The sequence below is a fragment of the Salvelinus namaycush genome, chromosome 25 (genome assembly GCF_016432855.1).
Source record: "Salvelinus namaycush isolate Seneca chromosome 25, SaNama_1.0, whole genome shotgun sequence".
Lineage (NCBI taxonomy): Eukaryota > Metazoa > Chordata > Actinopteri > Salmoniformes > Salmonidae > Salvelinus > Salvelinus namaycush.
In genome coordinates this window covers 35,175,397-35,198,874 of record NC_052331.1, presented here as the reverse complement: position 1 = coordinate 35,198,874, position 23,478 = coordinate 35,175,397, and the positions used below count along the sequence as shown (strand labels likewise).

The 23,478-nt window shown below is 45.2% G+C and overlaps 1 protein-coding gene across 1 annotated transcript in view; it reads right to left on the bottom strand.

Annotated features, from left to right (window-relative positions):
• emilin2a (elastin microfibril interfacer 2a) overlaps positions 1–23,074 on the bottom strand; it is a 73,982-nt gene extending 50,908 nt beyond the window's left edge. Inside the window, exons 1-2 of the mRNA XM_038963328.1 lie at positions 22,804–23,074; positions 21,766–21,891 (exon numbers count right to left, since the gene is read on the bottom strand). Of these exons, the coding sequence (XP_038819256.1) occupies positions 21,766–21,891; positions 22,804–22,961 (284 nt within the window). The 5' untranslated portion in view covers positions 22,962–23,074. The remainder of the gene's footprint in view (positions 1–21,765; positions 21,892–22,803) is intronic.
• Positions 23,075–23,478: the final 404 nt, after the last annotated feature.

The following is a 23,478-nucleotide window of genomic DNA, read 5'->3' as shown; positions in this document are numbered from 1 at the left end:
TTATTTCTCTTTTGATAATAGAATCTTTGTTGAGAATATTACAAACTGATGCTAACCTTAAAAGGATAGACGTGTTGCAAGCCCAACATCAGATGCAGTCGTTATGGTAATGTAGGTGTAGGAGAGAATGAAACAGGGTCTGTGCCACCAGTAAGTACAGATAGTAGCTTGACTGGTCTAAGACACTGCATCTCAGTGCAAGAGGCGTTAGGGTTAAGCTGCATCCGGCCATGATTGGGAGTCCCATAGGGCGGCGCACAATTGGCCCAGCGTTGTCTGGGTTCGGCCGGGGTAGGACGTCATTGGCCCAGCGTTGTCTGGGTTCGGCCGGGGTAGGACGTCATCGTAAATAAGAATTTGTTCTTAACTTCTTTGATATAGGGGGCAGCATTTTCACTTTTGGATGAACTGCGTGCCCATAGTGAACTGCCTCCTACTCTGTCCCAGATGCTAATATATGCATATTATTATTACTATTGGATAGAAAATACTCTGAAGTTTCTAAAACTGTTTGAATGATGTCTGTGAGTATAACAGAACTCATATGGCAGGCAAAAACCTGAGGAAAAATCCAAACAGGAAGTGAGAATTCTGAGAGTGGTCGATGTTAAAGTCATCGCCTATTCAATTCCCTGTAATATATGGATCTGTTTGCACTTCCTACGCCTTCCACTAGATGTCAACAGTCTGTAGAACGTTGAATGAAGCCTCTAGTGTGATGTGGGGCCGGATGGGAGGTGTTTCAGTCATTGGTCTGGCAGATTGACAGTTCCTGGTCATGCGCTTTCCTCATGATATCGTCTTGCGTTCCATAACTTATACAGACATGAAGAAATGCTCCGGTTGGAACGTTATTGGATATATATGATAACAACATCCTGAAGATTGATTCTCTACTAAGTTTGACCAGTTTATTCGACTTGTAATATAACTTTTTGAAGTTTTCGTCCGACGTTTGCCTGCATCTGCGCGAGCGTTTGGACACGTGTACTACACATGCTAGCAAAAGTAGCTAATTGGACATAAGTAATGGCCATTATCGAACAAAACAACAATTTATTGTGGAACTAGGAATCCTGGCAGTGCATTCTGATGAACATAATCAAAGGTAAGGGAATATTTATGATGTCATTTCGTATTTCTGATGACTCCAACATGGCGGAAAAAGGTTGTTAAATCTGAGCGCCGTCTCAGATTATTGCAAGGTGTGCTTTTTACTAAAGTTTTTTTTTTTTTTAAATCTGACACAGCGGTTGCACTAAGAACAAGTGTATCTTTAATTATTTGTAAAACATGTATCTTTCATCATAGTTTATGATGAGTATTTCTGTTATTTGACGTGGCTCTCTGCAATTACTCTGGATATTTTGGAGGCATTTCTGAACATGGCGCCAATGTAAACCGAGATTTGTGGATATAAATATGCACATTATCGAACAAAACATAAATGTATTGTGTAACATGATGTCCTATGAGTGTCATCTGATGAAGATCGTCAAAGGTTAGTGATTACTTTTATCTCTATTTCTGCTTTTTGTGACTACTATCTTTTGCTGGGAAAAAGGCTGTGTTTTTCTGTGGCTATGTACTGAGCTAACATAATTGTTTGGTGTGCTTTCCCCGTAAATCCTTTTTGAAATCAGACATGTTGGCTGGATTCACAACTTGTGTAGCTTTAATTTGGTGTCTTTCATGTGTGATTTCATGAAAGATTGATTGTTATAGTAATATATTTTAATTTGGAGCGCTACATTTTTTCGGGATTTTGGCCAAGTGGGACACTACCGTCCCACCTATCCCAGAGAAGTTCTTAACTGACTTGCCTAGTAACTAGATCCTGGACTTCCTGACGGGCTGCCCCCAGGTGGTGAATGTAGGCAACAACACATCTGCCACGCTGATCCTCAACATTGGGGCCCCTCAGGTGTGTGTACTTAGTCCCCTCCTGTACTCCCTGTTCACTCATGACTGGGTGGCCAAACATGACTCCAACACCATCATTAAGTTTGCTGACGACACAACTGTGGTAGGCCTGATCACCGACAACGATGAGATGGCCTATAGTGAGGAGGACAGAGAACTGGCAGTGTGGTACCAGGACAACAACCTCTCCCTCAATGTGAGCAAGACAAAGGAGTTGATCGTGGACTACAGGAAAAGGCGGGCCGAACAGGCCCCCATTAACATCAACGGGGCTGTAGTGGCGCAGGTCGAGAGTTTCAAGTTCATTGGTGTTCACATCACCAACAAACTATCATGTTCCAAACATACCAAGACAGTCGTGAAGAGGGCACGACAAAACCTTTTCCCCCTCAGGAGACTGAAAAGATTTAGCATGGGCCCCCAGATTCTCAAAAGGTTCTACAGCTGCACCATTGAGAGCATCCTTACCAGTTGCATCACCGCCTAGTATGGCAACTGCTCGGCATCTGACCGTAAGGCGCTACAGAGGGAAGTGCGTACGGCCCAGTACATCACTGGGGCCAAGCTTCCTTCCATCCAGGACCTATATAATAGGCGGTGTCAGAGGAAAGACAATAAAATTGTCAGACTCCAGTCACTCAAGTTATAGACTGTTTTCTCTGATACCGCACGGCAAGCGGTACCGGAGCACCAAGTCTAGGACCAAAAGGCTCCTCAACAGCTTCTACCCCCAAGCTATTAGACCGCTGAACAATTCATAAAAATCGCCACCAGACAATTTACATTGACACCCCCCCTTGTACACTGCTGCTACTTACTGTTTGTTAGCTATGCATAGTCACTTTGCCCCCACCTACATGTACAGATTACCTCAACTAGCCTGTACCCCCGCACACTGACTATGTACCGGTACCCCCTGTATATAGCCTCCACATTGACTCTGTACCAGAACCCCCTGTATATAGCCTCCACATTGACTCTGTACCGGTACCCCCTGTGTATAGCCTCCACATTGACTCTGTACCGGTACCTCCTGTATATAGCCTCCACATTGACTCTGTACCGGTACCCCCTGTATATAGCCTCCACATTGACTCTGTACCAGTGCCCCCTGTATATAGCCTCCACATTGACTCTGTACCGGTACCTCCTGTATATAGCCTCCACATTGACTCTGTACCGGTACCCCCTGTATATAACCTCCACATTGACTCTGTACCGGTACCCCCTGTATATAGCCTCCACATTGACTCTGTATCGGTACCCCCTGTATATAGCCTCCACATTGACTCTGTACCAGTGCCCCCTGTATATAGCCTCCACATTGACTCTGTACCGTAACACCCTGTATATAACCTCCACATTGACTCTGTACCGGTACCCCCTGTGTATAGCCTCCACATTGACTCTGTACCAGTACCCCCTGTGTATAGCCTCCACATTGACTCTGTACCATAACACCCTGTATATAGCCTCCACATTGACTCTGTACTGGTACCTCCTGTATATAGCCTCCACATTGACTCTGTACCGGTACCCCCTGTATATAGCCTCCACATTGACTCTGTACCGTAACACCCTGTATATAGCCTCCACATTGACTCTGTACCGGTACCCCCTGTATATAGCCTCCACATTGACTCTGTACCAGTACCACCCTGTATATAGCCTCCACATTGACTCTGTACCATAACACCCTGTATATAGCCTCCACATTGACTCTGTACCGGTACCCCCTGTATATAGCCTCCACATTGACTCTGTACCAGTACCACCCTGTATATAGCCTCCACATTGACTCTGTACCATAACACCCTGTATATAGCCTCCACATTGACTCTGTACCAGTACCACCCTGTATATAGCCTCCACATTGACTCTGTACCATAACACCCTGTATATAGCCTCCACATTGACTCTGTACCAGTACCACCCTGTATATAGCCTCCACATTGACTCTGTACCGGTACCCCCTGTATATAGCCTCCACATTGACTCTGTACCGGTACCCCCTGTATATAGCCTCCACATTGACTCTGTACCGGTACCCCCTGTATATAGCCTCCACATTGACTCTGTACCGTAACACCCTGTATATAGCCTCCACATTGACTCTGTACCGGTACCCCCTGTATATAGCCTCCACATTGACTCTGTACCGGTACCCCCTGTATATAGCCTCCACATTGACTCTGTACCGGTACCCCCTGTATATAGCCTCCACATTGACTCTGTGCCGGTACCCCCTGTATATAGCCTCCACATTGACTCTGTACCGTAACACCCTGTATATAGCCTCCACATTGACTCTGTACCGGTACCCCCTGTATATAGCCTCCACATTGACTCTGTACCAGTACCACCCTGTATATAGTCTCCACATTGACTCTGTACCGGTACCCCCTGTATATAGCCTCCACATTGACTCTGTACCATAACACCCTGTATATAGCCTCCACATTGACTCTGTACCGGTACCCCCTGTATATAGCCTCCACATTGACTCTGTACCGGTACCCCTGTATATAGCCTCCACATTGACTCTGTACCGGTACCCCCTGTATATAGCCTCCACATTGACTCTGTACCGGTACCCCCTGTATATAGCCTCCACATTGACTCTGTACCGGTACCCCCTGTATATAGCCTCCACATTGACTCTGTACCGGTACCCCCTGTATATAGCCTCCACATTGACTCTGTACCGTAACACCCTGTATATAGCCTCCACATTGACTCTGTACCGGTACCCCCTGTATATAGCCTCCACATTGACTCTGTACCAGTACCACCCTGTATATAGTCTCCACATTGACTCTGTACCGGTACCCCCTGTATATAGCCTCCACATTGACTCTGTACCATAACACCCTGTATATAGCCTCCACATTGACTCTGTACCGGTACCCCCTGTATATAGCCTCCACATTGACTCTGTACCGGTACCCCCTGTATATAGCCTCCACATTGACTCTGTACCAGTACCCCCTGTATATAGCCTCCACATTGACTCTGTACCGGTACCCCCTGTGTATAGCCTCCACATTGACTCTGTACCGGTACCCCCTGTGTATAGCCTCCACATTGACTCTGTACCGGTACCCCCTGTGTATAGCCTCCACATTGACTCTGTACCGGTACCCCCTGTATATAGCCTCCACATTGACTCTGTACCGGTACCCCCTGTGTATAGCCTCCACATTGACTCTGTACCAGTACCCCCTGTGTATAGCCTCCACATTGACTCTGTACCATAACACCCTGTATATAGCCTCCACATTGACTCTGTACTGGTACCTCCTGTATATAGCCTCCACATTGACTCTGTACCGGTACCCCCTGTATATAGCCTCCACATTGACTCTGTACCGTAACACCCTGTATATAGCCTCCACATTGACTCTGTACCGGTACCCCCTGTATATAGCCTCCACATTGACTCTGTACCAGTACCACCCTGTATATAGCCTCCACATTGACTCTGTACCATAACACCCTGTATATAGCCTCCACATTGACTCTGTACCGGTACCCCCTGTATATAGCCTCCACATTGACTCTGTACCAGTACCACCCTGTATATAGCCTCCACATTGACTCTGTACCATAACACCCTGTATATAGCCTCCACATTGACTCTGTACCAGTACCACCCTGTATATAGCCTCCACATTGACTCTGTACCATAACACCCTGTATATAGCCTCCACATTGACTCTGTACCAGTACCACCCTGTATATAGCCTCCACATTGACTCTGTACCGGTACCCCCTGTATATAGCCTCCACATTGACTCTGTACCGGTACCCCCTGTATATAGCCTCCACATTGACTCTGTACCGGTACCCCCTGTATATAGCCTCCACATTGACTCTGTACCGTAACACCCTGTATATAGCCTCCACATTGACTCTGTACCGGTACCCCCTGTATATAGCCTCCACATTGACTCTGTACCAGTACCACCCTGTATATAGCCTCCACATTGACTCTGTACCATAACACCCTGTATATAGCCTCCACATTGACTCTGTACCGGTACCCCCTGTATATAGCCTCCACATTGACTCTGTACCGGTGCCCCCTGTATATAGCCTCCACATTGACTCTGTACCATAACACCCTGTATATAGCCTCCACATTGACTCTGTACCAGTACCACCCTGTATATAGCCTCCACATTGACTCTGTACCATAACACCCTGTATATAGCCTCCACATTGACTCTGTACCGGTACCCCCTGTATATAGCCTCCACATTGACTCTGTACCGGTACCCCCTGTATATAGCCTCCACATTGACTCTGTACCAGTACCCCCTGTATATAGCCTCCACATTGACTCTGTACCGTAACACCCTGTATATAGCCTTGTTATTCTTATTGTGTTACTTTTTATTAATACTTTTTATTTTAGTCTACTTGGTAAATCTTTTCTTCTTCTTGAACTGCCCTGTTGCTTAAGGGCTTGTAATTTAGCATTTAACGGTAAAATCTAACACTTATATTACGTACACGTATTCGGCGCATGTGGAATATAAAGTTTGATTTGATTAATTTGATTTGAAATAAAGGTTGAATAAAAATAGTAGTATAAATCTCCGCAGCCGGACTCTGGAAAGAAACGCTGCTCAACCGGTGTTGCTCATTTGCCGACAGAAACTTTTAACCGGTTCTCTCCATTAAGCAACGAGTTGGAGTCAGAGGCTGAGCAGGTCTCTCCTCCATCCATTACAGGGAGCCGCTGAAGCCTTCCACCATTAGCTCTGACAAATTGAAAACCTGAGTCATTGGCGATGACATTACACACAATATTAGACTTAAAAGAATCATCCAGCGATCATACACTGTTCACTAGGGGCAGGGCTATGAACGTAAAGGCTAATCTGAAGATGCTGCTGGCTAAGGATAAAAATGGCGAGTGTAGAGAGTATAGAGATATTGTTATCCACGTCAGCACCAACGATGTTAGGATGAAACAGTCAGAGGTCACCAAGCGCAACATAGCTTCAGAGTGTAAATCAGCTAGAAAAATGTGTTGGCATCGAGTAATTGTCTCTGGCCCCCTCCCAGTTAGGGGGAGTGATGAGCTCTACAGCACACAACTAAGTCGCTGGTTGAAAACTGTTTTCTGCCCCTCCCAAAAGATAGAATTCGTAGATAATTGGCCCTCTTTCTGGGACTCACCCACAAACAGGACCAAGCCTGGCCTGCTGAAGAGTGACGGACTTCCTCCTAGCTGGAGGGGTGCTCTCATCTTATCTATCAACATAGACAAGGCTCTAACTCCTCTAGCTCCACAATGAGATCAGATGCAGGCCGGACAGCAGGCTGTTAGCTAGCAAAAGTCAGTGTAGTCAGCTCAACTATCCCCATTGAGAATGTGTCTGTGCCTAGATGTAGGATGGGCAAAACTAAACATGGCGGTGTTCGCCTTAGCAATCTCACTGGAATAAAGACCTCCTCCATTCCTGCCATTATTGAAAGAGATTGTGATACCTCACATCTCAAAATAGGGCTACTTAATGTTAGATCCTTCACGTCCAAAGCAGTCATAATCAATGAACTAATCACTGATCATAATCTTGATGTGATTGACCTGACTGAAACATGACTCAAGCCTGATTAATTTACTGTGTCACATGAGGCCTCTCCTGCTGGTTCCACTAGTGACCATATCCCCCGCTTAACTGAGGATCTAAAGCGTAATACCCTAGATGCAGTCGCAACCCCTAAAAAATACAAAAAAACATTTGTCACAAGAAAATTTGCTCCCTGGTATACCGAAAATACCTGAGCCCTGAAGCTTCCAGGAAATTGGAACAGAAATGGTGCTTCACCAAACTGGAAGTCTTCCGACTAGCTTGGAAAGACAAGGGCATTCAATATCGAAGAGCCCTCACTGCTGCTCGATCATCCTATTTTTCCAACCTAATTGAGGAGAGCAACAACATTCCAAAATGTATTTTTGATACTGTCTCAAAGCTAACTAAAAAGCAGCATCCCCAAACAGAGGATGGCTTTCACTTCAGCAGTGATAAATTCATGATCATTTGAAAGCAAATTACGGACCCCTCTTTGAATCTGCGTATTTCTCCAAAACTCAGTGGTCCTGAGTCTGCACAGAACTGACAGGACCTTGGATCAATGGAGACACACACATTTTTTAATCCTGTATCTCTACGACACTGTTAGGTTCTAATTCTCAGAGTAAATAATTCAATGGACACTATGAAAGCTTAACCAAGTTTAATTCTTCCCAGAGGATCAATACAGCTGCATTAGACAAAACATGTTTCCACCACCACAAGTATATATACTCAAATGTTGGAACTCCTTCTCTCCAATCCTTACATCTATTATGGTTCGACAGGAAGACGAAGTAATAGGTAATAAACCATAAACCATTTCTCCCTTAAGGGGATCTGATCTGACCTCAACCCCTCATTTGCCTAATCCACAGATGTCCATCCGTATCGCCTACAGCAATCCTGTGACTTCCTCCCGTCCACCCAGCACCATCCTACAGATAACCATTCACTTCTGATGTAAAAACCAGTCTCTAGGACAGCAATGTTCCAAGTTTAACCCAGAATCCAAAAACACATTCATTAAAAATAGTCACGGCCTCTAAACCTTCAAGCTGCATACTGGACCCTATTCCAACTAAACTACTGAAAGAGCTACTTCCTGTGCTTGGCCCTCCTATGTTGAACAATAAATGACTCCCTATCCGGATGTGTACCACACTCACTAAAAGTGGCAGTAATAAAGCATCTCTTGAAAAAGCCAAACCTTGACCCGGAAAATGTACAAAACTATTGGCCTATATCGAATCTCTCATCTCTTGGTGATGTCATTCGGAAACACAACTTTCACTGCTATGCAGACAACACACAGCTGTACATTTCAATGTAACATGGTGAGGCCCCAGAATTTCCTACCTTGGAAGCCTTTGTTTCGGACATAAGGAAGTGGATGGCGGAAAATGTTCTACTTTTAAACTCGGACAGAACAGAGATGCTTGTTCTAGGTCCCAGGAAACAAAGAGATCGTCTATTGGATCTGACAATTAATCTTGATGGTTGTACAGTCGTCTCAAATAAAACTGTGAAGGACCTCGGCGTTACTCTGGACCCTGATCTCTCTTTTGACGAACATTTCAAGACTGTTTCAAGGACAGCTTTTTTTCATCTACATAAAATAACAAATAATCTGGAACTTTTTGTCCAAAAATGATGTCAGAAAAGCTAATCAATGCTTTTGTCACTTCTGGATTAGACTACTGCAATGCTCTACGCTCCGGCTACCCAGATAAAGCACTAAATACACTTCAGTTAGTGCTTAACACGGCTGCTAGAATCTTGACTAGAACCAAAAAAAATTGATCATATTACTCCAGTGCTAGCCTTTGGCTTCCTGTTAAGGCTAGGGCTGATTTCAAGGTTTTACTGCTAACCTACAAATCATTACATGGGCTTGCTCCTATCTCTCCGATTTGGTCCTGCCATACAGGACCAACTCTACTCTCCTGTAGAAACTATGCTCTACAAAAAAAGAAAAAAATACTTTACTCTACTGTAGAAACTCTTTAATGCCAAAGGACTAGTCAGCCCTTCCCCCCTCTGAGGGGCCAAATGTTTACTTGCAGAGGACAACAGAGACGAAGTGGCTACTCTTAGCAAAGAGGTACCGAACCTACACAAGCGACTGGGGAATCCAAGCCAAACTACTTCCCTTTTTCTTCTACTCCAGTAGCTGGACGCCTCTCTGGACTGATGGGAGTGTCGCTACTGTGTCGTCTCTCCACAGCCGACTGGCCGGTGCACTGCAGGGATCCCTCCCTGAAAGGGTCTCCCCCTTCCCTGAAATATGGAGTTAGTAGGATGCTTCTGGATCACTTAGTGGATGTTCCTGTTTTCGACCCTGCCAACCAGCCATGGAGGTACTTCATTCGTCGTCGAAGTCAAAAGCAGCGGCCTTTGGTAATAGGGGCCTCCTTAGTGGTGGGAAGCCCGGACCTGATACAGACTTCAAACAGCATCGCTGCCCTGGAAACAGAGCTTCCAGCAACTTCATCCCTTGGGGCTTCCACTTCGTGATCAGATCCAGAGGTACCAGTGCCTTCGTCCCTGTTCTGTCTCCCTCTCCGGTGGCTTCTACGGTGAATTATGCTCCGGAGGTACCTGCGCGTTCATTCTGTCTCCCTCTCCGGTGGCTTCTACGGTGAATGAGGCTCCGGAGGTACCTGTGCGTTCATTCTGTCTCCCTCTCCGGTGGCTGCTACGGTCAATGAGGCTTCGGAGGTACCTGCGCCTTCGTTATGCCTCCCTCTCCGGTGGCTGCTATGGTCAATGAGGCTCCGGAGGTACCTGTGCCTTCGTCCCCTGTTCTGTCTCCCTCTCCGGTGGCTTCTACGGTGAATGAGGATTCATTGGTTTTGGGAGGCTTCAACCGGGTGCCAAGGGTTGCAGCTGTGCGAGATGGCGCCTCTCGCCAGTCCTCGACGGGTCATCCTGATTCATACGAGGTGTAGGAATGGGCGTATTTCCTCTCCCATCTCGCCGGCTGTTGTTTTAGGCAGCTCTAAGGTACCAAATGTCTCGGTTACTGGAGAAAAAAATATGATCTACTCGAGGGCACAAGAACAGGATATTACTAGCCCCGCCGTTCTACGTCAATACACAGAGGTTGAGGCTGTTGCAGTCCATGTGAGATTTAACTCCATTTGGAATGGTAGCTCGGAATGGCTGAAACAGAACTGATTGGGTCTCTGCTGGACACAAAAAAACGTTCCACAATTTCTGGCTTTGTGCCCTCGCTGGGTCGATGTAGTGAACATTTTAGCAGGCTACTAGAGCTTCACAACTGGCTACGTGACTACTGCAGCTCCATTGGTGTACATTTTAGCAGGCTACTAGAGCTTCACAACTGGCTACGTGACTACTGCAGCTCCATTGGTGTAAATTTTGTCGACAACTTTGACACCTAATGAAGGAGAGAATGTTCTATAAGGAGGATGGAATCCACCATAATCATCTAGGTGCCTGGATCCTATCCAAACACTACATGGCAGCTCTGAGGCAATGACTGATCAAATCAAGCTCCTCAAAAGGTATTTACTCCCATTAAATCACAGCGATATGCAAATAGTAATTCTGTGCCTGTTAATTTAATTTCCATTGATATCTCTGTTAGCTCCTGGAAAGAATCCACCTATTAATAGTTGAATATCAAGCTATCGTTTTGCTACATGTGCTCATAAGCATAGGGGCTTTGGAAATAGTACTCTTGTGCACATTGACTGGAATTCTACTATTAGAGCTGCAACTCTGAATCCAATCAGGAAGCCCATTGTGGCTAGCTCATTCAGTTCTAATAGTGGATAGCAACAGATAAAGAGAGAGCAACAGATAAAGAGAGAGCAACAGATAAAGAGAGAGCAACAGCTAAAGAGAGAGCAACAGATAAAGAGAGAGCAACAGATAAAGAGAGAGCAACATATAAATAGAGAGCAACAGATAAATAGAGAGCAACAGATACAGAGAGCAACAGATAAAGAGAGAGCAACAGCTAAAGAGAGAGCAACAGATAAAGAGAGAGCAACAGATAAAGAGAGAGCAACAGATAAAGAGAGAGCAACAGATAAAGAGAGAGCAACAGATAAAGAGAGAGCAACAGACAAAGAGAGAGCAACAGACAAAGAGAGAGCAACAGATAAAGAGAGATCAACAGATACAGAGAGAGCAACAGATAAAGAGAGAGCAACAGATAAAGAGAGATCAACAGATACAGAGAGAGCAACAGATACAGAGAGAGCAACAGATAGAGAGAGATCAACAGATACAGAGAGAGCAACAGATAGATGGATAGCAACAGATAAAGAGAGAGCAACAGATAAAGAGAGAGCAACAGATAAAGAGAGAGCAACAGACAAAGAGAGAGCAACAGATACAGAGAGAGCAACAGATACAGAGAGAGCAACAGATACAGAGAGAGCAACAGATACAGAGAGAGCAACAGATAAAGAGAGAGCAACAGATAAAGAGAGAGCAACAGATAAAGAGAGAGCAACAGATAAAGAGAGAGCAACAGATAAAGAGAGAGCAACAGATAAAGAGAGAGCAACAGATACAGAGAGAGCAACAGATACAGAGAGATCAACAGATAAAGACAGAGCAACAGATAAAGAGAGAGCAACAGATAAAGAGAGAGCAACAGATAAAGAGAGAGCAACCAGATACAGAGAGAGCAACAGATAAAGAGAGAGCAACAGATAAAGAGAGAGCAACAGACAAAGAGAGAGCAACAGATACAGAGAGAGCAACAGATACAGAGAGAGCAACAGATACAGAGAGAGCAACAGATACAGAGAGAGCAACAGATAAAGAGAGAGCAACAGATAAAGAGAGAGTAACAGATAAAGAGAGAGCAACAGATAAAGAGAGAGCAACAGATAAAGAGAGAGCAACAGATAAAGAGAGAGCAACAGATACAGAGAGAGCAACAGATACAGAGAGATCAACAGATAAAGACAGAGCAACAGATAAAGAGAGAGCAACAGATAAAGAGAGAGCAACAGATAAAGAGAGAGCAACCAGATACAGAGAGAGCAACAGATAAAGAGAGAGCAACAGATAAAGAGAGAGCAACAGATAAAGAGAGAGCAACAGATAAAGAGAGAGCAACAGATAAAGAGAGAGCAACAGATAAAGAGAGAGCAACAGACAAAGAGAGAGCAACAGACAAAGAGAGAGCAACAGATAAAGAGAGATCAACAGATACAGAGAGAGCAACAGCTAAAGAGAGAGCAACAGATAAAGAGAGAGCAACAGATAAAGAGAGAGCAACAGATAAAGAGAGAGCAACAGATAAAGAGAGAGCAACAGATAAAGAGAGAGCAACAGACAAAGAGAGAGCAACAGACAAAGAGAGAGCAACAGATAAAGAGAGATCAACAGATACAGAGAGAGCAACAGATAAAGAGAGAGCAACAGATAAAGAGAGATCAACAGATACAGAGAGAGCAACAGATACAGAGAGAGCAACAGATAGAGAGAGATCAACAGATACAGAGAGAGCAACAGATAGATGGATAGCAACAGATAAAGAGAGAGCAACAGATAAAGAGAGAGCAACAGATAAAGAGAGAGCAACAGACAAAGAGAGAGCAACAGATACAGAGAGAGCAACAGATACAGAGAGAGCAACAGATACAGAGAGAGCAACAGATACAGAGAGAGCAACAGATAAAGAGAGAGCAACAGATAAAGAGAGAGCAACAGATAAAGAGAGAGCAACAGATAAAGAGAGAGCAACAGATAAAGAGAGAGCAACAGATAAAGAGAGAGCAACAGATACAGAGAGAGCAACAGATACAGAGAGATCAACAGATAAAGACAGAGCAACAGATAAAGAGAGAGCAACAGATAAAGAGAGAGCAACAGATAAAGAGAGAGCAACCAGATACAGAGAGAGCAACAGATAAAGAGAGAGCAACAGATAAAGAGAGAGCAACAGACAAAGAGAGAGCAACAGATACAGAGAGAGCAACAGATACAGAGAGAGCAACAGATACAGAGAGAGCAACAGATAAAGAGAGAGCAACAGATAAAGAGAGAGTAACAGATAAAGAGAGAGCAACAGATAAAGAGAGAGCAACAGATAAAGAGAGAGCAACAGATAAAGAGAGAGCAACAGATACAGAGAGAGCAACAGATACAGAGAGATCAACAGATAAAGACAGAGCAACAGATAAAGAGAGAGCAACAGATAAAGAGAGAGCAACAGATAAAGAGAGAGCAACCAGATACAGAGAGAGCAACAGATAAAGAGAGAGCAACAGATAAAGAGAGAGCAACAGATAAAGAGAGAGCAACAGATAAAGAGAGAGCAACAGATAAAGAGAGAGCAACAGATACAGAGAGAGCAACAGATACAGAGAGATCAACAGATAAAGAGAGAGCAACAGATAAAGAGAGAGCAACAGATAAAGAGAGAGCAACCAGATACAGAGAGAGCAACAGATAAAGAGAGAGCAACAGATAAAGAGAGAGCAACAGATAAAGAGAGAGCAACAGATAAAGAGAGAGCAACATATAAATAGAGAGCAACAGATAAATAGAGAGCAACAGATACAGAGAGCAACAGATAAAGAGAGAGCAACAGCTAAAGAGAGAGCAACAGATAAAGAGAGAGCAACAGATAAAGAGAGAGCAACATATAAATAGAGAGCAACAGATAAATAGAGAGCAACAGATACAGAGAGCAACAGATACAGAGAGCAACAGATAAAGAGAGAGCAACAGATAAAGAGAGAGCAACAGATAAAGAGAGAGCAACAGATACAGAGAGAGCAACAGATACAGAGAGAGCAACAGATAAAGAGAGAGCAACAGATAAAGAGAGAGCAACAGATAAAGAGAGAGCAACAGATACAGAGAGAGCAACAGATAAAGAGAGAGCAACAGATAAAGAGAGAGCAACAGATAAAGAGAGAGCAACAGATACAGAGAGAGCAACAGATAAAGAGAGAGCAACAGATAAAGAGAGAGCAACAGATAAAGAGAGCAACAGATAAAGAGAGCAACAGATAAAGAGAGATCAACAGATACAGAGAGAGCAACAGATACAGAGAGAGCAACAGATACAGAGAGAGCAACAGATAAAGAGAGAGCAACAGATAAAGAGAGAGCAAAAGATAAAGAGAGAGCAACAGATAAAGAGAGAGCAAAAGATAAAGAGAGAGCAACAGATACAGAGAGAGCAACAGATAAAGAGAGAGCAACAGATACAGAGAGAGCAACAGATACAGAGAGAGCAACAGATACAGAGAGAGCAACAGATAAAGAGAGAGCAACAGATAAAGAGAGAGCAACAGATAAAGAGAGAGCAACAGATAAAGAGAGAGCAACAGATAAAGAGAGAGCAACAGATAAAGAGAGAGCAACAGATACAGAGAGAGCAACAGATACAGAGAGATCAACAGATAAAGACAGAGCAACAGATAAAGAGAGAGCAACAGATAAAGAGAGAGCAACAGATAAAGAGAGAGCAACCAGATACAGAGAGAGCAACAGATAAAGAGAGAGCAACAGATAAAGAGAGAGCAACAGATAAAGAGAGAGCAACATATAAATAGAGAGCAACAGATAAATAGAGAGCAACAGATACAGAGAGCAACAGATAAAGAGAGAGCAACAGCTAAAGAGAGAGCAACAGATAAAGAGAGAGCAACAGATAAAGAGAGAGCAACAGATAAAGAGAGAGCAACATATAAATAGAGAGCAACAGATAAATAGAGAGCAACAGATACAGAGAGCAACAGATACAGAGAGCAACAGATAAAGAGAGAGCAACAGATAAAGAGAGAGCAACAGATACAGAGAGAGCAACAGATACAGAGAGAGCAACAGATAAAGAGAGAGCAACAGATAAAGAGAGAGCAACAGATAAAGAGAGAGCAACAGATACAGAGAGAGCAACAGATAAAGAGAGAGCAACAGATAAAGAGAGAGCAACAGATAAAGAGAGAGCAACAGATAAAGAGAGAGCAACAGATACAGAGAGAGCAACAGATAAAGAGAGAGCAACAGATAAAGAGAGAGCAACAGATAAAGAGAGCAACAGATAAAGAGAGCAACAGATACAGAGAGCAACAGATAAAGAGAGATCAACAGATACAGAGAGAGCAACAGATACAGAGAGAGCAACAGATACAGAGAGAGCAACAGATAAAGAGAGAGCAACAGATAAAGAGAGAGCAAAAGATAAAGAGAGAGCAACAGATAAAGAGAGAGCAAAAGATAAAGAGAGAGCAACAGATAAAGAGAGAGCAACAGATACAGAGAGAGCAACAGATAAAGAGAGAGCAACAGATAAAGAGAGAGCAACAGATACAGAGAGAGCAACAGATACAGAGAGAGCAACAGATAAAGAGAGAGCAACAGATACAGAGAGAGCAACAGATAAAGAGAGAGCAACAGATACAGAGAGAGCAACAGATAAAGAGAGAGCAACAGTTAAAGAGAGAGCAACAGATACAGAGAGAGCAACAGATACAGAGAGAGCAACAGATAGATGGATAGCAACAGATACAGAGAGAGCAACAGATAAAGAGAGAGCAACAGATACAGAGAGAGCAACAGATACAGAGAGAGCAACAGATAAAGAGAGAGCAACAGATAAAGAGAGAGCAACAGATAGATGGATAGCAACAGATAAAGAGATAGACTCAACAAGTAAAGTCCAGGAGTGAAACAGAGCTGTCTAACCATAACCCAATGCCAGGCCTCCTCCCTATCGCTCTCACGGAAACTTGGGTTCAGGTTTCTCTGACCTGCCTCCCAGGAGATTCTGGGATTTCCAAATCATTTTCCGTCACGCAGAGAAAGGAGTTAGGGTTAGAAAAAGAAAGCAAACTTTTTAGTTTACCAGTCCCTTTGTGTCTTTCTCTTTCTCTCTCCTTCTCTCTCCCTCCCTCTGTCTTTCTCTCTAATAGTGTACCAGTCCCCTTCTCTCTCCTTCTCTCTCCCTCCCTCCGTCTCTCTCTCTAATAGTTTACCAGTCCCTTTGTGTCTTTCTCTTTCTCTCTCGTTCTCTCATTCGCTCTCCATCCCTCTGTCTCTCTCCTTCCCTCCTTGTCTCCCTCCCTCCCTCTCTGTGTCTCCCTCCCTCCCTCTTCGTGTCTCTCTCTCCCTCCCTCCCTCTCCATGTCTCCCTCCCTCCCTCTTCGTGTCTCTCTCTCCGTGTCTCTCTCTCCCTCCCTCCCTCTTCGTGTCTCTCTCTCCCTCCCTCTTCGTGTCTCTCTCTCCGTGTCTCCCCCCCTCTCTTCGTGTCTCTCTCTCCGTGTCTCCCTCCCTCCCTCTTCGTGTCTCTCTCTTCGTGTCTCTCTCTCCGTGTCTCCCTCTCCGTGTCTCCCTCTCGCTCGCGCGCTCTCTCATTTTATTCCATGAAGTCATGACCGTTTGAGAACAGATTTCACAAGACAGAGGTGTTCTCAAGGGGGTAAAACGTCAAATCGCATTATTTAACTTCACTCCAACTATGCGTCTAAAGTGTTGCAAAACAGTGCTGTCACAAGTTACAATAAAAACCATGACGTCACTGTGAACATGTCACAGTGTTATGGCAAAACCGAGGTACTTAATGTTGGAGCCAAAGCACAGAGAGAGAATCTGGCCGAACATTTTAATTCACGGGCAATAAAGATGAAACACCAGGAAAAAAACCGAGGTGTTATTTTAGATTCTGAACTACATTTCGAATCACACATTAGGAATTTCCAAGGTGCGGCCATTTCTCTCTCAGGCTGATACAGAGAGACTCATCCATGCTTTTATTACAAGCAGTCTTGACTACTGTAATGCTCTCTTATCTGGTCTACCTAAGAAAGCTATTGGTCAACTGAAAACATACAGTATGCTGCAGGGTGGGTACTGACCAAGACCAGACGGAGAGCACACACTACACCGGTTATAAGGTCTCTGTACTGTAAACCCTACAGAATGCTGCAGCGTGGGTACTGACCAAGACCAGACGGAGAACACACATTACACCGGTTATAAGGTCTCTGTACTGTAAAACATACAGTATGCTGCAGGGTACTGACCAAGACCAGACGGAGAGCACACACTACACCGGTTATAAGGTCTCTGTACTGACCAAGACCAGACGGAGAACACACACTAAACCGGTTATAAGGTCTCTGTACTGTAAACCATACAGTATGCTGCAGCGTGGGTACTGACCAAGACCAGACGGAGAACACACATTACACCGGTTATAAGGTCTCTGTACTGTAAACCCTACAGTATGCTGCAGGGTACTGACCAAGACCAGACGGAGAGCACACATTACACCGGTTATAAGGTCTCTGTACTATAAACCCTACAGAATGCTGCAGCGTGGGTACTGACCAAGACCAGATGGAGAACACACATTACACCGGTTATAAGGTCTCTGTACTATAAACCCTACAGAATGCTGCAGCGTGGGTACTGACCAAGACCAGATGGAGAACACACATTACACCGGTTATAAGGTCTCTGTACTGACCAAGACCAGACGGAGAACACACATTACACCGGTTATAAGGTCTCTGTACTGTAAAACATACAGTATGCTGCAGGGTACTGACCAAGACCAGATGGAGAACACACATTACACCGGTTATAAGGTCTCTGTACTGTAAAACATACAGTATGCTGCAGGGTACTGACCAAGACCAGACGGAGAGCACACACTACACCGGTTATAAGGTCTCTGTACTGACCAAGACCAGACGGAGAGCACACACTACACCGGTTATAAGGTCTCTGTACTGTAAACCCTACAGAATGCTGCAGCGTGGGTACTGACCAAGACCAGACGGAGAGCACACATTACACCGGTTATAAGGTCTCTGTACTGACCAAGACCAGACGGAGAGCACACACTACACCGGTTATAAGGTCTCTGTACTGACCAAGACCAGACGGAGAACACACACTAAACCGGTTATAAGGTCTCTGTACTGTAAAACATACAGTATGCTGCAGGGTACTGACCAAGACCAGACGGAGAGCACACACTACACCGGTTATAAGGTCTCTGTACTGACCAAGACCAGACGGAGAGCACACATTACACCGGTTATAAGGTCTCTGTACTGACCAAGACCAGACGGAGAGCACACACTACACCGGTTATAAGGTCTCTGTACTGACCAAGACCAGACGGAGAGCACACATTACACCGGTTATAAGGTCTCTGTACTGACCAAGACCAGACGGAGAGCACACACTACACCGGTTATAAGGTCTCTGTACTGACCAAGACCAGACGGAGAGCACACACTACACCGGTTATAAGGTCTCTGTACTGGCTGCTTGTGAGTTTTAGAATTCATTTGAACATTCTTGTATTGGTTTTTAAATCAATCCACAATTGTGCACCCCAATACATGTCAGGCTTTTAAGTTATGTACCCAGTACCCCCCTGAGGGGGGCCGAAACTGTGGACATATTTAAAAGAGATCTTAAAACATATTTTTAGCTTTTCTTTTCCTCAGGGTGCTTTTTAATCGTTCTGTTTGTGTCATTATTTTGTTTTTTTATCTTTTGTTGTGTAGTAAATATTTCTGCTTTTATTTTAAATTGTTTTTAATTTGTTTTTTTCCTGTAAAGCACATTGCGTTGCATTTCATGACTGAAATGTAATGTATAAATAAAGCATGATTTGATTTGATGATAACTCTAATTGGGTGGAACCCCATCAGTGGAACCTGGGCTGTCCAGCTATGGTAAATCTAATTGAGTGAAACCCCATCAGTGGAACCCCATCAGTGGAACCTGGGCTGTCCAGCTATGGTAAATCTAATTGAGTGAAACCCCATCAGTGGAACCCCATCAGTGGAACCTGGGCTGTCCAGCTATGGTAAATCTAATTGAGTGAAACCCCATCAGTGGAACCTGGGCCGTCCAGCTATGGTAAATCTAATTGAGTGAAACCCCATCAGTGGAACCTGGGCCGTCCAGCTATGGTAAATCTAATTGAGTGAAACCCCATCAGTGGAACCTGGGCCGTCCAGCTATGGTAAATCTAATTGAGTGAAACCCCATCAGTGGAACCTGGGCCGTCCAGCTATGGTAAATCTAATTGAGTGAAACCCCATCAGTGGAACTTGGGCTGCCCAGCTATGGTAAATCTAATTGAGTGGAACCCCATCAGTGGAACCTGGGCTGTCCAGCTATGGTAAATCTAATTGAGTGGAACCCCATCAGTGGAACCTGGGCTGTCTAGCTATGGTAAATCTAATTGAGTGGAACCCCATCAGTGGAACCTGGGCTGTCTAGCTATGGTAAATCTAATTGAGTGGAACCCCATCAGTGGAACCTGGGCTGCCCAGCTATGGTAAATCTAATTGAGTGGAACCCCATCAGTGGAACCTGGGCTGTCTAGCTATGGTAAATCTAATTGAGTGGAACCCCATCAGTGGAACCTGGGCTGTCCAGCTATGGTAAATCTAATTGAGTGGAACCCCATCAGTGGAACCCCATCAGTGGAACCTGGGCTGTCCAGCTATGGTAAATCTAATTGAGTGAAACCCCATCAGTGGAACCCCATCAGTGGAACCTGGGCTGCCCAGCTATGGTAAATCTAATTGAGTGGAACCCCATCAGTGGAACCCCATCAGTGGAACCTGGGCTGTCCAGCTATGGTAAATCTAATTGAGTGGAACCCCATCAGTGGAACCTGGGCTGCCCAGCTATGGTAAATCTAATTGAGTGGAACCCCATCAGTGGAACCTGGGCTGTCCAGCTATGGTAAATCTAATTGAGTGGAACCCCATCAGTGGAACCTGGGCTGTCCAGCTATGGTAAATCTAATTGAGTGAAACCCCATTAGTGGAACCCCATCAGTGGAACCTGGGCTGTCCAGCTATGGTAAATCTAATTGAGTGGAACCCCATCAGTGGAACCTGGGCTGTCCAGCTATGGTAAATCTAATTGAGTGGAACCCCATCAGTGGAACCTGGGCTGCCCAGCTATGGTAAATCTAATTGAGTGAAACCCTATCAGTGGAACCTGGGCTGCCCAGCTATGGTAAATCTAATTGAGTGGAACCCTATCAGTGGAACCTGGGCTGCCCAGCTATGGTAAATCTAATTGAGTGAAACCCCATCAGTGGAACCCCATTAGTGGAACCTGGGCCGTCCAGCTATGAAATATTTCCAGTGACGCTCTAATGATGAAAACAACAACTTCCATTTGATGTTGTCAGAGCCAGTGTTGTCATTCATTCTGTGGTTGATGTTGTCAGAGCCAGTGTTGTCATTCATTCTGTGGTTGATGTTGTCAGAGCCAGTGTTGTCATTCATTCGGTGGTTGATCAGTCATCCCGTCAGTCTCATTACTGGAATAAATGACCTAATCAGAGTGGATGAATCATTGCTGTTCACTGGCTAACTCATAAATCCAAACGGCTGTTTCCTCCCTTCTGTCCTCCCTTTTCCTAACCCTTCTCACCCCTCCAGTGGACCTGAGGTGACTGAGTAGTAAGGAGCAACTCCACCTAGTTCCCATCACATTGCTGTAACATCCCCAGCCCTCTCAGATGAGAAAATAAGAGAAGGGAGGGAATAATATTATATTATATCCCTCTCTCTCTCCGTCCTTCACCCATCCCTCTCTCGCTCTGTCCTCTACCCATCCCTCTCTCGCTTTGCCCTCCATCTCTCTCTCTCCGTCCTCCACCCATCCCTCTCCCGCTCTGTCCTCCACCCATCCCTCTCTCGCTCTGCCCTCCATCTCTCTCTCTCCGTCCTTCACCCATCCCATTCCTCTCTCCCATCCCTCTCTCTCTCTGTCCTTCACCCACCCATCCCTCTCTCTCCAACTCCCACCCACCCATCCCTCTCTCCCACCCCTCTTTCTCCCTGTCCTCCACCCATCCCTACCTGTCATTCCTCTCTCTGTGTCCTCCACCCATCCCTCTCTCCCATACCTCTCTGTCATCCCTCTCTCTGTCCTCCACCCACCCATTCCCTTCTCCCATCCCTCTCTCTCTCCCCATCCTCCACCCACCCATCCCTCTCTCACTCTGTCCTCCACCCATCCCTCTCTCGCTCTGCCCTCCATCTCTCTCTCTCCATCTTCCACCCACCCCTCTTTCTCTCTGTCCTCCACCCAGGTCTCTCTCCCATACCTCTCTTTCATTCCTTTCTCTCTGTCCTCCACCCATCCCTCTCTCCCATACCTCTCTGTCATCCCTCTCTCTGTCCTCCACCCATCCCTCTCTCCCATACCTCTCTGTCATCCCTCTCTCTGTCCTCCACCCATACCTCTCTCCAGGGAAACTTACATCACTTGTTGCTCACAGTCTGGGTCATGGTTTGGGCACGGTGCCACCTCAGGCTCCACAAAGCTCTCCACATTCCCCTGGACGGTACAGCTCACGTTCTTATGGACCACATATGCACACCAGTTCCTAGAGGGGGAGGAGAGAGAGAGATGTATAAGCAACATATGGTAACCAATCATCAGGCAACAATTCCAACCCTTCCAGGCTTGAGAAAAAAGATACAAATAGTCTCTTGTCTGATAGAAACATTTGAGAAAGAAGAGAGAGAAATAAAAGTCAGCATCTGTGTGGATCGTTTAGCTGTAGCTGACTGGGGCAGATAACCAGCCTATCACGTTACAGGGTGACTGGGGAAGATAACCAACCTATCACGTTACAGGGTGACTGGGGAAGATAACCAACCTATCACGTTACAGGGTGACTGGGGCAGATAACCAACCTATCACGTTACAGGGTGACTGGGGCAGATAACCAGCCTATCACGTTACAGGGTGACTGGGGCAGATAACCAGCCTATCACGTTACAGGGTGACTGGGGCAGATAACCAACCTATCACGTTACAGGGTGACTGGGGCAGATAACCAACCTATCACGTTACAGGGTGACTGGGGCAGATAACCAGCCAATCACATTACAGGGTGACTGGGGCAGATAACCAGCCTATCACGTTACAGGGTGACTGGGGCAGATAACCAACCTATCACGTTACAGGGTGACTGGGGCAGATAACCAACCTATCTGCAGCAAACAGACAAGACTAGACACACTCAGTGGTCCATTATTCTCCAGAACAGAACTCAGAAACAACTCAATGCAACAATTTAGTGATAAATAACTGCAGTAAAATAATTCTAAATGTAAACGTATATTGAATTCATTCAATGTAATCACATTTAATCTCTCCATTTCCTGCACTAATTAAAGAGAAAAAGTCATGCGAAAATAAAATAACGATCGCAGCGACACAGAACACAACTCGTTTGAGGCAAATGGAAATCAATAAAACAGATTAACAATAGATACAAATAATAATTGACCTATTCCTCTGTGACTGTCGGTGTCTCGCGCCCTGGTACGCAGCTCCTTGGAAAAGGTTGTAGTTCGGCGGATTTTGTCCGTTGGTGACAGAAAAGTTGAAGAACAGAGAGAACAATGTCCATGTCACCCCCAAATCAGCTGCTCCCCACTTCATCATAGCCAACAGATTAAATTAACTACTACGGAACATGGACAAGAAAAGTTAAGATATGGATTTTTTTTAAAGTTGGTATCCTATGTGCGGCCGCCCGGTAACTGAGCAGAACGGGACAAAATGTTGAAGATCTCTTTGCGGGTCGCTGTTGACTCCACTGGAATGACGTCGCTGTTAGACTAGGGTTCACTCCTTTCCCCTCCCATCCTCCCATCCTTCCTTCCTTCCTTCCTTCGACCCCAGCCCCCCCCTCTCCACAAACACGCCCCGAATTGTCCGCAGCTTGTACTGTGTACACACACACATACACGCTGTAACAGCGCGTAATGTGCCCTGCAGGCAGACTGTTACAACGTTTATAGCATCTAACTTCTTGCTCTGGTCTGTTCCCAATAATGTTTGTACCATGTTGTGTTGCTGCCATGTTGTTGTCATGTGGTGTTGCCAACATGCTGTGTTGTCATGTGTTGCTGCCATGCTATGTTGTTGTCTTAGGTCTCTCTGTGTGTTGTGGTGTCTC